This window comes from Magnolia sinica, chromosome 2, assembly GCF_029962835.1.
Source record: "Magnolia sinica isolate HGM2019 chromosome 2, MsV1, whole genome shotgun sequence".
NCBI lineage: Eukaryota > Viridiplantae > Streptophyta > Magnoliopsida > Magnoliales > Magnoliaceae > Magnolia > Magnolia sinica.
Genome location: NC_080574.1, coordinates 2008995 through 2025253, shown reverse-complemented (window position 1 = coordinate 2025253; position 16259 = coordinate 2008995). Strand labels below are relative to the sequence as shown.

The 16259-nt window shown below is 40.3% G+C and overlaps 2 protein-coding genes and 1 non-coding gene across 4 annotated transcripts; 2 read left to right on the top strand and 1 right to left on the bottom strand.

Annotated features, from left to right (window-relative positions):
- The first annotated feature begins 3921 nt into the window (after nucleotides 1–3921).
- On the top strand, nucleotides 3922–6186 carry LOC131231502 (protein FEZ-like). Of its 2 annotated transcripts, none has more exons than XM_058227733.1 (3): nucleotides 3922–4130; nucleotides 4714–5015; nucleotides 5345–6186. In XM_058227733.1, the coding sequence occupies exons 1-3, from the start codon at nucleotides 3950–3952 to the stop codon at nucleotides 6029–6031; spliced, it is 1170 nt and encodes a 389-aa protein (XP_058083716.1). In that variant the 5' UTR covers nucleotides 3922–3949; the 3' UTR covers nucleotides 6032–6186. The 2 variants fall into 2 exon arrangements, with proteins under 2 accessions (XP_058083716.1, XP_058083710.1); XM_058227727.1 differs by having other exon boundaries at nucleotides 4711–5015.
- A 1500-nt stretch (nucleotides 6187–7686) lies between these two features.
- On the bottom strand, nucleotides 7687–10627 carry LOC131231496 (pentatricopeptide repeat-containing protein At1g74600, chloroplastic). Its single transcript, XM_058227718.1, is given in 3 exon segments — nucleotides 7687–7777; nucleotides 7779–9869; nucleotides 9871–10627. Coding segments are annotated over 3 exon segments (2514 nt in total). The 5' UTR covers nucleotides 10266–10627; the 3' UTR covers nucleotides 7687–7749.
- A 1610-nt stretch (nucleotides 10628–12237) lies between these two features.
- Nucleotides 12238–12318, top strand: TRNAL-CAG (transfer RNA leucine (anticodon CAG)). The gene has a single exon. It is a non-coding gene; the product is annotated as a tRNA-Leu (tRNA).
- The last annotated feature ends 3941 nt before the right edge of the window (nucleotides 12319–16259 follow it).

The window sequence follows — 16259 nt, the reverse complement described above, 5'->3', positions numbered from 1 at the left end:
TAGATGTAATGATAGATAGTCACATGTATGGTGAAGATTTGGACAGCTTGTTATCTACTAAAATTCAACGGTAAACGGAAATGTTATTGGATGATGAACCGTATTATTTAAGAGGTTTGGTCTGCACACCTGCCAGCTAGCCCATCTATGTACGTGTGCACCACGTGGCAAGCTGGCATCCGTCTGCAAGATCACATCCATCCATCAGACACAAATCAGGTCCTTGGCCCAAAAGTCAGGCCATTCTTCTAATCGAGTTGGTCACAGTGTCCAAAAACAAATGCAACCAAAACGACATTGTGTAGCCGTCCATTTATTTCGTTTTAGACATCCATTGGTAGCATTAGTTGTTCCGTCCGTTTGTTGGGTACATCGCAGCCGCACGATCAACTAAGGAAACCATGCAAAAATCACACTGATGGGTTCATCTAATCCATCCTTTAATTGTCCTTATTTTCTGTCGCCATCCGTTTTCTATGGCATGGATGAGCTAGTTAATATATCCCAACCAATGTGATTCTTTAGAAACACAAGCAATCCATGATGGACCCTAACAAGTAGATGGATGAGATTGTTGATTAGATTTATTTTTATGTAAGCAATATTGACCGTCCACATTAAAGGCCATGGATCAAATGGCTAGTATTTGTTAAATTGGCATGAAATTTTTATGGTAGTCCATGAAATGTGTGTTGGACGTAATGAACAGTTTGGATCAATGGATCTCATGAAGTCGTTCGCCCCCGCAGAATCAGTAGGCACGCTCACGCTCCTAGGTCAAGGAACGGACGAGGTTCGTTCAAAACGAGGGGCCAGATTTAGGGAATTTCACTACATTTGGGAGTCTGTAGTCCCTAGTTAAAAAATTCACTCCCATTTAATGGAGGATCCTTCTCATGTTCTCCACATAGGAGACATGGTTAGCATATCTTAGCAGTAGAAATTAGTTAAATAACAGGTTGGATGGTTCATTGGAGTGTGGACCGTTGTTCCTTTCGAGGGAGGAATTAGATGATACCTGGCCCTTGTAAGTGGGCCCATGGTCCAGTGATCCAGACCATTCGTCTACTGAGTTCCACAATCGATGTAGAATAACCCTACCACAATGACGAATGGTGTTATCTTTTTCAACAGTCTATTTTTTAGGAATATTATATCCACCATTGGAGAAAACAGACCAATGGTCTAGATTAAAGAAGTGTGTGTCCCAGTTTTCAGAAATAGAAACCGATGTACTGTATAAAGATGCGGCGCAATGTGTCATATATTTCCTCCATGCATGCACCTACTCCACACATCCTTACACGAAACACACGTGCCAACCTGGAAGGTATAAGGGACATCTGATCAGTGTATAACGTGGCCCCCACCGTGATGACCATCAGCAAAGATCGAGCTATTCAACCTATCAGATGACCAAAAGAAGGGACGGTTCAAAAAAAAAAAAAAAATCATGCCAACGGTCCACACTCAACATACACGTGTGACCAAAAGATGTCGCATACAATTGCTGGTTGGCACGTTTGCTGTGTTAAAGGTGTGTGGGAAGAGACCATAGACCACAATTTGGACAGTTCAATTTCAATTACTTTTATGTCACGTGTGCAAATTCTAAGTGCCTGCGTATCACCCATCACACTGCCAGAGCAACAAAGTTTCTCTTAATAAATTTTTTTATTTTTATTTTAAAGGAAGAGCTTAGGGGTAAATAAGTCATTCTCATGCTGCTCAAAGTTCACTTCTACCTCGCCATGTGATGATCCACACCGTTCTTCTAACAGGCTCCAGCATAGATGGGCCACATGAAAGAGATCTCATTAAAAGGGAACCCTTGCTGTCAACCGAGGTGAGTTAAGCAGTTTCTAACTTAACCTTCGGATTGATTGATGGTGAAAATATACGGTCAGTGAGATTTTTTTTTTTTTTTTCCACATCTCATCTATAATAGGACACTCTAAATGAACGGTCTAAAAATCAATTGAGTGGAGCAGAGATATCATCTCTAAGACTTGTTATTAGGAACGGCTTCACGAATGCCCCTGGGGGAACCCTAAGGGCAAAATGGTCACTCTAATTAGGTGGACGTTAGCTTCCGGTCACTTCATATGAGTGGAGGATGCAAGGACTTCTCAAGTCCAACCGTTTGCTGATAACTTCCTACCGATTAAGTGTATAAGAAATCCAACCCTTCGAATAGGTTGGCCCCACCGTGAGAATCGTATAATGCAAAAATCAGCCATATATATTCATCAGGTGGACCACGCCATAGAAAAAAAATCCAAGCCTTGATAAATAGAAAAATACAATTTTGATAATTCAGTGAGTGGATGTGGCTGATTTTTGCCTAAGGTGATCCTCATCATGAGTCTAACCTATTGGACGGGTTGGATTTTGCATGCACATTAAATATTGGAATTTATCTGCTGGGTGGACCGTAACTCAGAGTCCAAATGGTTGGACTCGAGACCTCGGTTAGAAAAAAACACCCAGAAGGCCATATTTTATTTAGGGGTGGGGTTTAACATTCGGAAGTGATTTGCTTGCCCAAGACATGAAGTAGGTCCCACTACAGGTTGTATTATGTGGTTGTTAAACACCTGGCACTGTTTAAGTGGGCCCTAACTTTTTGTATTTTGTGATGGATCTCCATGAAATCCCAAACAGCCCATGACAGGTGATGATCCATGTCTGATAGAGAACTGGGCATTTGAAGGGCCGACCAGAATGAATATGAAATGTTATTTTTGGATCATGAGAGACTGGGAATTTATCAAAAAACAAGATATATGGAATTAAAAGGAATTTGCTGATAGAATCCATGAATTGAATATACATTTGAATATTGAGGAATGGTATGTCCTCTGCATCAGAATGTGAATACTAAACCCATGCATCTATTTTGTACAAGTGGGGTGCACTTTATGATGATCCAGACCATTGATATTGTGGGTCTTTCCTATAGATCAACAATACCCCAATATTTTTTCCAGATTGGATGCTTCTGATCCATGCCATCTATGGCTGCTATTTAGGACCATTGTTGTGTTTTCTCCGGAACTGTTGATGCTTAGGCTACTGATCCAAGAGCTAGAATTGTCTGATCTTGGATTTTTTAAGGAGTTACCCATCGGTTGCGGGTTCCTTTGGATCAACTGTCTAGATCTTCTGTCCATGGGCCATACATGTATAAATTGGCCTATCAGGATTCTATCACATTGGATGCATCAGGACCATATAATTCCTCTTGAATTTTTGTGTTGGAAGTGGGTTTTTTTCTTTCTAAGAAAATCCCAATGGACAAAACCAATAGAATATTGGATTGAAGGTTGGTTTGTCTTGATTTGTTAAGGATATAGATAAACAAGCTCTCATGGGATGAATATCAGAAGTTTGAAGTGATGATAGTTTTGAAAATCCCCAAAAACTGCTGATTTTGGAGTCTCTTGAGATCCTCCTCCTTGGATTTAAGCAACCCAACTGGTCTCAAGAGGAGAAAAGAACTAAAGAGTCTTCACTGAAATTCACCGACTTTGGTTGCTTGCCAGTACTTAAAAGCTTTTCTTAAGCTTCTATCTCCATGACCTGATATGGCTCGCCTTAAGATCTGCAGAAGCTTCCCATCTAAGAAAGCTTATAATGGCATTGAACAAAGCAAACTGAGCCCATTTTCTAGTTTTTCCTTCACTGTTAGGGAGTTTTTGTGATTTCCACTGACAGGTCTTGCTTGAATTTGTCGAAACTAATAGCAATATGTATATAGATATCTTCTAGTTAAAGGAAGCTGTGTTTATATAGGTGCTGTAGAGCAGTAGATTTGCTACGTGGGTTTGTTTTGGATTTGTAGAAAAGTATAGATGGAGTCTGTTTAGAAGTGTGAAGAGTTTAGGATCGAATACTCAAGAACAGAAGTTGGGTTTTTCTTTCTTTTTTCTCTTAGAAAGGGGGAGTTATGGATGAAAAGAATGATGTGGACAAGGGAGGTGAAGTGATGCTGCCTGGGTTCCGATTCCATCCGACAGATGAGGAGCTTGTTGGTTTCTATCTGATAAGAAAGATTCAGCAGAAGCCTCTGTCTATTGAAATTATCAAACAGCTTGACATCTACAAGTACCACCCGTGGGATCTTCCAAGTAAGCTGATCTCAAACTCACCGCATCACCTTGGAGTGGCTGACCTTGATTTTTATTTCATTTCTTTGATGCTCGACATAGATTGTTTGGTTATTTTGAGTGTGTAGAAAATAGTTACCTTCTGTTTAAGCTGCCGGGCAGCGCAAATTGCTTTTCACATCATCCTGTCTTAAACACGGTTTTTTCAAAGTTGTTTCAGAGAAGATTCTAATTTAGCTGAACTGGGGTGTTTTACGTGTTTCACCATATACAGCAGCTTTACCCTATCAAGTCAATCTCTTCACCCAAAAAAAAAGAAAAAAAGAAGAAGAGGTCAATCTCTTCTTTCTTTCATGCTCTTCCATACGTCTTTCTCCAAGTTCCTCTGTTCCACTACAAAAGAGAAGCTCTGAGAACTTCTTTCAAAAAAGATTGTCATCTGTTGTTTGTTCTGGTGATATTTTCACAAGCACAAGCTATGGATTCTTTGATACTTTCAAATGAAGATTTCAGATCTTTGTACTGCTTTTTTAAACCCCTTTTTCTTCTTCCATTCTTTAGTATTGAACATGGTGATGTATTTTTGCATCTCTTTTGCAAGAAGAGCTAGCGACTACTGGGGAGAAGGAATGGTATTTCTACTGTCCTAGGGAACGGAAATATAGGAACAGCACGAGGCCAAACAGAGTGACCGGGGGTGGATTTTGGAAAGCTACTGGAACAGACAGACCCATCTATTCCTCAGAAGGAACCAAGTGCATAGGCCTGAAGAAATCCCTGGTCTTCTACAAAGGAAGAGCTGCCAAAGGGATCAAAACCGACTGGATGATGCATGAATTTAGGCTGCCTTCTATCACTGATTCAACTCCAACTAAAAGGCCCATCGATAAGAACCTTCCCGCCAATGTAAGTCACTCAGTTCCTGTTTTCTTATTGCTCAGTCACTTGAATGTGGATCAAGAATCATGACTAACCGAAACCAAGTTGGCCTGGCTGAGTTGACTCTGTTTCGCTGGATGAATAATCAAGTCAAACTGCCCGAAAAATGAATTTTTTGGGATGAGAGGCTGTTGATTAGTTGGTCTCAGCCAAAACCAGACAATTCATGACGATTTTGGTCCCTCAAGTGAGTCGCAATTCAGAGCTGACTTTTAAAACTTTGATATGGATTGGACCCTAATCTTCTCAGTGTATGTGTGTGTGTGTGTGTTTGTGTGTGTTTTCATGGTTTGCAGGATTCATGGGCAATTTGTAGGATTTTCAAGAAAACCAGCTCCATGGCCCAAAGAGCTCTCTCCAATACATGGGTATCTCCGTTGTCAGAAAACACCAGTTTCGACCCATATGCTCACGCAGTACACGGGACCCAATTCACTTCAAAGAACAGCATATCTAGCACCAGCCAAGCCGGATCAGCATTGCAGTTCAGTTGTAAAAGCGAATTGCAGCAGACCTTGACTACCGCTTTCTCTCCCCTAGATGTTCTCTCCTACAAACACATCAATCCTACAGTCTGCAAGCCACCTCTACTTCCCATTTCAAACATGGAGTTCCCCACCAGCCTTTTGTTCCCCCCACCTGAAATGCTAGGACCAACAAAGTGTACCGTCGAAATTGCTTCCATGCTTCAAAACATGTCCCCTGCAATATTTGGGGATGTCAACAGGGCCTCTACGAATATAGACTTTGGGACACAGCAGTTTAACAGCTACAATGCCAATCTACAGCAGGACACAAAAACGAACATAGATAATGCAGACTATCATGAAAATAAGGAGTGGGAAACCACAAGAACAGTTGGTTTTCCCTTCAATGTTCCTCCAAATCCATCAGATGAATGGAAATCCAATCTGTCATGGGATTCTCCCCTTTGTCCGAGTGAGATGTCCACAAGTTATTCGATAACCAAATGCCACACTTGATGAACTCAAACATACTGGAAGTACTTCTCTTTGCCTAGTATCGAGTAAGTCAGAGTTCATTGGGATTCTTCTCCATGTATAGTGGTACATCATTTCCATATTGCAACGTTTGTGAGAAGAATTGCGAACAGAAAAATGAGCTTTCAGTTAGGTTATATCTTTTGCCTTTTATCCTCCTTTTTTTTGGTTCTTTTCTTAGTCTAATAAGCAAGGATTGCTGACCTGCCACTGAGTAAATCATAATTTATTAGTTTGATAAACAACAGTATTGCAACCATCAGATATATGCTACCTGAACCTAAAGGCGATCCAGACTTCTGGAGTCTAAATTGTGTCCTTTATTGTTGGCTCATCATGTGCCATATGTGCAGCACGAGAAATTCTAGGAAGATTCATGTGAAGAGGATTGAGGGTTTTTCTTCATTGAATGCAGCCCATGCATGCGATTTCTAGATGTTCATCAGATGAGGATCACTGTCGACATGCCCTGATGCAACAATCATGCTGGTCCACTGATCAAATGGGTAAAACCTGTATGAGAAAATGGACGATTGGGAAGAAAGAAGGCCATTTCCATATGCGACATAAATGGGTTGCCTACATTATGCATGGACTAGCCTGAGCCTTGGCCTAGGGTATGTCCATGATGGGCCCCACAAGATGAATTACCCTGGTCTTGCACCTGTGTGCCATATTAGCATGTCCACTAAAATGAAAAGCTGCGATCCTCTTAATGTGACTTGGCATTTTTCATACATTTCAACCAAAGTGCAATTTTTTTTTAAAAAAAAGGAAGCATAAGGATGCATGTGATCTCTCTTCTGTATGCCTTCTTATTCTGTTGTTAGTGAAAAGCAAGGTTTTTGGAAGAAACCCCAAAACTTTTACAGTTGAGATTAATGGATTGAAACAACTGAAACAAGAAAAATTAAATAAAAAATAAAGGCTAATTTACAGTTTACCAACAAGATGGTACCTGTACCAGAAGCAAGGGAACAAGAAATGGTAGCATCAAAATAGGTCTCCTGCCATTTTCTTCTCTTTTACCATGTGATTCTTGATCTTGAAGTACCATGGCAACATGATCAGAGACATCTTGCCTAAAATTCCTCCATCAGAAGCATGTTTTCAGATCCTTAGTGCATGTGGTTCTTTCCCTCCTTGTGGCAGTTAAACTGCTTGATGATCTTCGCCATGAGATTATGGAACATAACTGCTACTTTTCTGATTCTTAACCTTCCTTTGCCCCAATTCAATCTCTCGTGATATTTTTCCTCAGACAATATCTGATATATCATTTGTAATAACATAATGACAATGGTAATTGACAAGAGGAATTTTCATGCCTAAATCCTGACCTTCCGGAATTTTTCTTTGGAGCTTACGCAAGAATCTTTCGTCAGACAGAATAGCAGATCAGGTAGGGAAAATATACATATTTTTATAAGATGTTGGAACCATATAGCTAGTGATTCAGTGTATCACCGGACTGTGGTTGGTTGGACTTCCCAAACATGCTTAATACTCGGGTGTTTGGGGCAGCACTGAATATGAAATTCGGTCTTTGCAGGTTAGCATTTTCCGCACTTTTTTTCTCCATACCAAATTACCATTGAGATAGGAAAATGAAATTCATGTTCCTACCTCAAACACGATTAGGAAGAAGAGCTTCCTATTGGCCTTCGGAACCATGAATGCCCAAATATACCCTTATGTTTTCATACAAAACTCCACCCCGGTTCCTTTTACACCAACACCCTTCATCAAGTTTCTGATCTTCGAAACCTCTTCCCAGTCTCCTGCATCTGCACAGATGTTGGACAGTAAGACATAAGCTCCAGAGTCGCAAGGCTCCATCTCAAGAACCTTTTTGGTTGCTGACCTTCTAAGCTCAACATCACCATATATTCTACATGCACCAAGCAGGGTCCCCCACATCAGAGCATCAGGTTTTATGGGCATTGTCTCAATGAACCTTTCAGCCTCTCTTAGTCTCCCGGCTCGGCTAAGTAGATCCACCATACATGCATAATGACGTTCTTCTGGTTTGATCCCATAATCTGTTGCCATAGAATTAAGATGGAAATATCCTTCTTCTACCAAACCATTATGGCTACAAGCTGATAAAACACCAACAAAACTCACTGAATCAGGTTCCATGCCTTCTTCTCTCATCATCTCATATATTTTTAAAGCCTCTACGCCTTGACCATGTTGAGCGTAGCCGTCGATCATTGCTGTCCATGCGACCAGGTCTGGGTTATCTATCTGATCAAATACTTTAAGAGAATCATCAATGCTCCCACATTTTGAGTACAATGTGATTAACGAACTGCTCACTGAAAGGTCCAAATCTAAGCCTGTTTTCACAGTATGAGCATGTAACTGCTTGCCCAAGCCTGGTTTTGTTAAAGTTGCAGACACACCAAGAATAGATGAAATTGTGAAGCAGTCGATTTTCATACCAGCAATCAGCATCTGATGGAACTGCAAGAGTGCCTCTTCACTATGCCTGTTTTGGGCATAGCCAGAAACCAAGGAAGACCATGAGATCTGATCCTTTTGAGGCATTGCATCAAAGATTCTTCTTGCGGAGACTAGAACTTTGCATTTTGAATACATATTTACCAGAGCACCGCCAACAAGAGTCTCTGTTCCAAAACCAACACAAAGAGTATAACCATGAATCTCCTTCCCTTTCCGTAAGGATTGACAAACCGAACATGCTGTGAGAACGGCGGGTAAAGTCATCTGATCAGGTCTTACTTCCTCGAGTAACATTTCTCTGAATAAGTAAAATGCCTGGTCGACAAGGCCATGTTCAGCAAAACCGGCTATCATCGATGTCCATGAAACTCCATCCTTTTTAGGCATCTGTTTAAACACATCATAACCATCTTCTAAACTACCACATTTAGAGTACATGGTGAAAAGAGCACTGCCCACAGAAACATCAAGATCCAAACCAGCTTTAACAACATATGAGTGGATCTGCTTCCCCAAATTTACACAGCTTACAATACTCAAAACGCTAGAACTGCAAAACCTATTGGGTCTCAGGCCCTCACGAAACATCCTCCGGAACAATTCAACTGACCTTCTCGAACTTACATTCTTTGCAAAAGCAGATATCATAGCTGCCCAAGTACCCACATTCTCCATAGAGCCCATTTCTTCAAACACCTTCTTGGACATGCCAATATCCCCAATGTTAGCATACATAATTATTAAAGCATCTTTCACTGAGGAATCCATAGAAAACCCAGATTTTAAAATCAAGCCATGGATTTGCATGGCCTCCTTTGCCAACTCTGGTTTAGTACAAGCAGTGAGTACACTTGTAATAGTGTAATTGTTGATCTCTACCCCAGTTGCTTTCATTTCTTTGAAAAAATTTAGGGCGCTAAAAGTATTCGCAACTTGTACAAAACCAGAAATGATGGCAGTCCAAGAAACATGATTGCGACTTGGCATCCATGAAAACTCCTTCACTGCTTCATTGACATCACCACATTTCACATACCTATCAATGATAGTAGTTCCTACAAATATGTCGTCTTCTGCGCCACATTTAATCACCCACCCATGTATCCCTCTACCCATATCTAATTCTCCAACTGATGCACAAGTTGTTAAAATGCTTGAAAAGGTAAAACCATTCCGAGTCAAAGACCCACATACCATCCTATGGAAAAGATCTAGAGAAATCCAGTTCTCCTTATTTCTAACACCCCCAGCAATGATGGCATTCCAACAGACCACATTTTCAGAAGAAACCTCTGAAAATACCTTCAGAGCATCTTCAAAACAGCAAGTCTTTGCAAATAAATCAATCATCCTGGTAAACCTGCTCCCCGAATCGCAGAGCTTGAGAGGCAGCACAAGCTGAAAGAATGCTCCCGTATGTGATCTGGTTGGGCTCAAAACCAGAAGAATACATTCTACAGAACATCCTCATCGACTCATCAAATTGCATTCTCTAATTATAGCCAAATATCATAAGATTCCAGGAGACAAGATTTGGTTCAGGAATTTCGTCGAACACATTGAGAGCATCAACCATCGCAACAAATTTACAGTAGCAATCAGCGAGCGAGTTGGCGACGAAGAGATCAGATTGAAGGGGGGGTGTTTTGATTAATTGGGCATGGATTATTTTAGTTCCGGTGATTGTGGGCTTCTTCATTTGATTGAAGATATGAAAAGGGTTGTAAGGGAGCGATATTCTCTTCATATCGCGTGTGAAATTGAAGGGTTTCCGAATGCAAACAAGGTTTGAGATGGAAATGAGAAAGGAAATTGAGATGGATTATTCGAACGTTTGACGGGGAGAGAGAATGCATTGGACTTGTTGGCGGGAGGAGGTTTAAATAAGTTTGCCGTTGGTTTTTATGTTTTGAAAGGTGGCAGCAGGGGTATCAGCGGGTCGGGTCCCGTAGTAACCTTGCCCGCACTAACCGGATTCGGTCCTTTCCGGGTCCGGCTCTTTTGAGCTCGGATCTAAGACTTTCCTGTTACCGTTGGGTACCCACCAGGTCTTTGAACCCAAGTTTTGAATTGAGTTTGGTACAAATAAGAGCATTTACATGGTTGGGCCCACCTGCCTACCCGATGGATGAATTATATTGTATACACATGTGCCACGTTGTTTCTTTTGCTAGAATGGCTAAAATATATTAAATATATATAATTTTATTATTAAAACTAGAATATGGATCCTCTGCTTGTCACAGGTAGTAAAATCAGGCTTGTTGCAATCTAGCCGGAGACATTATTACACACTGCATTTAATGCAGCAATGTTGACGATGTTATTGATGATGTGGAACAATCACAATGTTAGGAAAGTATAATTTTTTTAACTTGCGGCAAGCAGAGGATCTGTATTCTTAAAACTAACCCGACACATGTGAATTTGACTCCAACCCGACTTTAATTGGTCCATCACATGTACCCAACCGGATTGAGTAGACCCAATTTTTAACTGGGTCCAAAATGTGAGACCCCAACTTGTCCTGCTTTGTTAATGGGTCCAAACAATAGAGCCCGGACCATTAAAACCAGCTGGGTCCAACAGGTACCCATGGGTCCGGATGCTCATTAATAGTCCAAGGCGACAATGGAATTTAGGTATTATCAATGGGCTGGCTACATCTAACCCAATCCCCTAATGGACCTATGGGGACAGGGTGGCAATGATCCAGGCTGTCGTGTGGTCCGATCGTTTTAAGCTGAGGTTGGACCCAAGCCAATGATAAATGGCTTGAGCTGGTCCGTTGGCCTGGTCACATCATCAAGTGGGCCAGCATTATTCAAAAGAATGGAAGGGTTAAATGAACAAATTTACAGTAGTGAAAAGAATTAACTGAGTTTTATAACCTATCATTTTATTTTTAATATCATGTCCCAGCTTCTGAATGGACCGCCTTGACTTGGATATTTCACCTGTCTGCCAAGCTGGTTCATGTTGTAGGGTGTGCATGACCTAACCTAGGTACACGTGGGAATAATAAAGTTTAAATTTATCATTATTTCAATTAATTGGTTGACTCCGTTTGTCTTATTTCACCATTCCAATCTATCAAGGACCATGAAAGCTCAAATTCTTCATATTGAACTATGTCAAGGCTTTTATCATTGAAGTCTTTTATACTACTCAATCGGTCCTTTCACGACCAGGGTTCACGGAGTAAGTCCACGGCACGGCACTAACCCACACGCATTGCCACCTCTAAGACTGGCCTAGCCCATTCAACCACTTACCTTTTATGAATCAAATGATGATGAGATCCTGCAAGTGAAAAGGGACTGGGACTAGGACCAAGCATGTCTATATCTGGCCCATGTTCTGAGTCTAGGCCCAGATAAACGTAGTCTATGACTCAAAAATATTCTCAACTTGACATTCTAACCTTTTTATCCGTGTCCTATATACAACCATTTAAATAGAAATGCTATAACCATTAACATTTAAATGAAAATATATCCTAATATTTGTAACTTTGATCTTCTAATGTCATTGCTGGAGAAACTAAAATATGAATAAATAATAAATAATGAAAAATATACCATTTAAATGAAAATGCTATAACCATTAACATTTAAATGAAAATATATCCTAATATTTGTAACTTTGATTTTCTAATGCCAGTGCTGGAGAAACTAAAATATGAATAAATAATAAATAATGAAAAGTTCACCACCCACGTCAAGATGGCCGAGTTGGTCTAAGGCGCCAGTTTCAGGTACTGGTCCGAAAGGGCATGGGTTCGAATCCCATTCTTGACAAATTATTTTTATTTTGTCACGGACGGGTCGGATCATCGGTTCTTTTTATGTCAGCCCCATATTTTGTCATGGACGGCTCGGATCATTGGGCCTTTAAAAAAAAAAAAAAAAAATCTTAGTCCCATATTTCGTATGGTTGGGACCAATTTCTTTTGTAGGTAGCACCGGAAAAATGGACGGCTCGGATCATTGGGCCTGATGGAGGGGACATGCCCAAGAACCTGGGTTGGCCACGTAGGCAAAAGGAACTTGTTGTGTGTACCCTTTTCAGCCGTTTAGCCAACATTTTATTTTGTCATGTACGGCTAGGATAATTGGGCCTTTTTTTTTATTATTATTATTTAAAATCTCAGTCCCATATTTTGTCATGGACGGTCGGATCATTGGGCCTTTTTTAAATCTCAGTCCCATAATTTGTTTGGATGGTATTCTTTGGTAGGGTAGCACCAGAAACATGGACGGCTCGGATCTCTGGTCCCGATGGGTCTCAGCACGTAGGCAAAAGGAACTTACTGTGTTTACCCTTTTCAGCCGTTTAGCCAACAATTCGAAGTATGGACCAGAATATTTAGTAAAGCGGGCCCAAACAGACCGATGGTCCGGATTACTTAACCGCTACGCCACTTGTACGAACTGACCTGTGCACATCGTGGGGTCGAGGATCTTATACACAGGATACTGTTGCTTTCATTTTTAACAAGTGGGGCCCATGGTTCGGTAATCCAAATCATTGGTATGTCATGTATACAGTAACAGCTTACATCGCACGGGGATGGAGCATGATGCGAATCAACCACCGTATTTTCGTGACCGTGTATCTCGAACATAGTCTACCTTCCATGCAAATATCAAAAGGCTAGGATGTCCTGCCAAGAATATCGTCAGGACATGGTACATCGTACATCAACTGCTGCAAGAAATAGATCAACAGTCTAGAATCATGCACTTTTCATAAATAAAAACCTGAGATTACCCAACAAAACTCACATGATCCAAAGCTTATTTTTATAAGATGAGTAGACTCTATTTTTTAATGGGCTTTGACCATCTACCTATTTGAAACCCTTTCTTGCATCCCAATAAACCTAAACTATATTAGTTAGTCGGAGAGCCGCTCATGTGAATGGATGGAACACGTGTTATAATCTGATAGATGAGGTAGTTGGTGCAGGGTAAACAAGGAGATAATCTTAGATAATCTCTGAATTCAGCAGCAGTTTTGAATATGAAAATTAGCAAAGGTTTTAAAATAATATTGTTATTGGGAATGACGAATGAATTGTATTTACTACCGAGTTGATAGAAGCCTATTTCTATTTTATACTTTATGGATTTTTTTTAATTATATATAAGGGGACTTGACTCACGCCTTAATGGCAAGCTTGTAAGAATTTCAACACAAAGTTACAGGTTCGACTACCCATTATGGTGAGTGCATCAGTAGAGTTGTACACGGGCAGAGTTAGCTTGGTAACTTGCTCAACTCGACTCGGCTCGAAATTAGTTCGAGCCGAGCACGAGCTGATTTTTTGTGCTCGAATTGAGTTCAAGCCGAGCATGAGCTCGACTCGAATAGTACTCGAAATCGACTCGACTCGGTACTCGACCAGGGGTATATATATCCCAAAACAAAAAACCCTAAGCTACAGGTGAATTCGCCATGATGAGATTCCGCAACTGTATCAAACGACGAACAGAACTTAGCTGCAATAGTGCCATTGAATCCATTTGAGCTAAGATCAAGCACTTCCAATTGCGAGCAGTTCCTCAGCGACAGAGGCACCAAGCCTGTGAGATTGTTAAAAGAGATAGAGAGGCATTTCAAAGATGAAAGAGTGTTGATCACGCTGTCGATGAAATCACCTGACAGCTAATTGTGGCTGAGATTGAAGATTTCCAAAGATGAACATGAAGCAAATGACGATAGGATCCCACTGGAGATGCTATTCTCAGAAAGGTCGAGCTCCCGGATAGTGCCACACAACCGCCCCAATTCTAATGGTATCTCCCGTGAAAATTGGTTCTTCGCCAAGAATAGCTTCTGTAGACTTTGGAAATCCCCCAATAATGACGAAATCTTATCTTCGAGCACGTTATGGGAGACATCGAGTATCTCAAGCTGCTGGCAATTTGAAATGCTTGCAAGGAACCCAACACCGGAAAGTCCATTGTAGGAGAGATTGAGCACTATAAGATTAGTACAATTGCTTAAAGGTCGAACTCGTAATTCAATACTCGGCTCGAAAACTCATACTCAAAACAGGCTCGAAGACTCGAACTTGAACTCGGCTGGAAAACTCTGCTTGAACTCGGCTCGATATCTGCTCGAACTCGGCTCAAACTCGGATGAGCCGAGCACAAGCTGGGCATCTGAGCTCGAAGGCCGAGCCGAACGAAATACGAGCTGGGACTCGGGCAGTGCGAGCCGAGCACAAGCTGGGCAATACTCAACTCGGCTCGACTCGTGTACAGCTTTATGCATCAGTGTATAGGCTGCGAGTAGATTTAAATTGCTTTTATCACTTGTTTTATCACATATGGTATGTAACAGAGTTGTTTCTATTTTAGTTCACAAGAAGAGTATACTCTTGTATATGTAAAATCAATTCCATTTGGGTAAGAATGATTAGACTCACGAAAGCATATAAAGAAAAATCAAACAAAATAATCACAATCATACGAGAAAATCTAACAAAAAAACACTCTAAATTTATGTGAAATAACTCTTATTGGAAAAATCAATGCACAAAGTGATAATAAACCATGAACAACAAAGTTATAACAAATGAAATCTTATCAATTCAAAGCGTTAATAGAAGAATTCTAATCTTTTCATTTCTAAAATAATTTTAAATCCTTAAGCACGTCTAGCCCATGTCCTAATTTCATTACACCCATAAATATATGAAAAATAAAAAATAGAAACAGATCGTGCAAACTATGTAATCCATCGACCTGTCAATTCGACTGGTCAAGATATGTTAATCAGTCAGGTCGACTTGTCAGGCCGAGTTTTCGACCTGTCAAAAATTCTAAAATCTGTTCAAAGAGTTTTGCAAAAAGAAAGAAAAAAAAAGAAGAATATTTTCAACATCTTTCAACCTGTCGATCAGACTATCAATCAATCGATAGCTCCTGTTTCATCATAGATTTGAAGCATTCAATATTCAACAAAAACTATCATTTAGGTAGTACAAAAGATGAAGTAGATTCATCGCTCAAATGGGCCATGCCAATACAAGCAATAAAATTACTCTTCACAAACAATATGTTCACATAGTGTGGCCCACTAAAGTTTTTTTTTTTTTTTTTGTAGACTGATTTTTATATCTTCTTTTAATCCTAGTGACTTATACATGGCTAAGAAGTTTGATAGAAAATACACCATATGGCAGCCCACACACTAACCTACGGTTGGCATGCCATTATGTGCTACGTGTTGTGGGATATTTGAGTTGTGAATCAAGTTGATTTTTTACCTCAGTATCCAACATCAAGGTGTTTTTGGTGTTGCATGAAACAAGTGTTGCAGGAGATTGTAGTTCTTCACCTTTTTTATCTTTTTCTCCCATCTAAGGTTCTCATATCAGGGTTAGAAGATTTTTTAAGGAATTCTGTTTTCTTGCATCTTGATTGGTCTCGGTCATCACTGGCATTCTCAGCACTACTACATTAAATGCAGTGTCTAGGCATATTGCAACAAGCAGGGTTTTCTTGTGTGTGGCAAGCAAAGGATTTGAATTCTTTTCTAAGATCATTACAACATTTCAGTCTTTTTGCGAAAAGCTAACTCGTTGCTAAAAAAAATTTGTGACGACTTTTGCTCGTCGCCAATTTTGTTGCAAATATGGTGTTACAAATTCTATTTAGCGAAGAAAATGACAACTCGTCACCAATGACTCAATTATTTGTAACGACCTAATAACTTATCGCAAAATATA

Bases quoted from the DNA above. Each gene is read 5' to 3' on its own strand.
- LOC131231502 (XM_058227727.1), top strand. From the start codon at position 3,950: ATGGATGAAAAGAATGATGTGGACAAGGGAGGTGAAGTGATGCTGCCT. The intron at 4,131-4,710 runs GTAAGCTGATCT...CTCTTTTGCAAG, and splicing joins CCACCCGTGGGATCTTCCAA to AAGAGCTAGCGACTACTGGG. The intron at 5,016-5,344 runs GTAAGTCACTCA...CATGGTTTGCAG, and splicing joins ATAAGAACCTTCCCGCCAAT to GATTCATGGGCAATTTGTAG.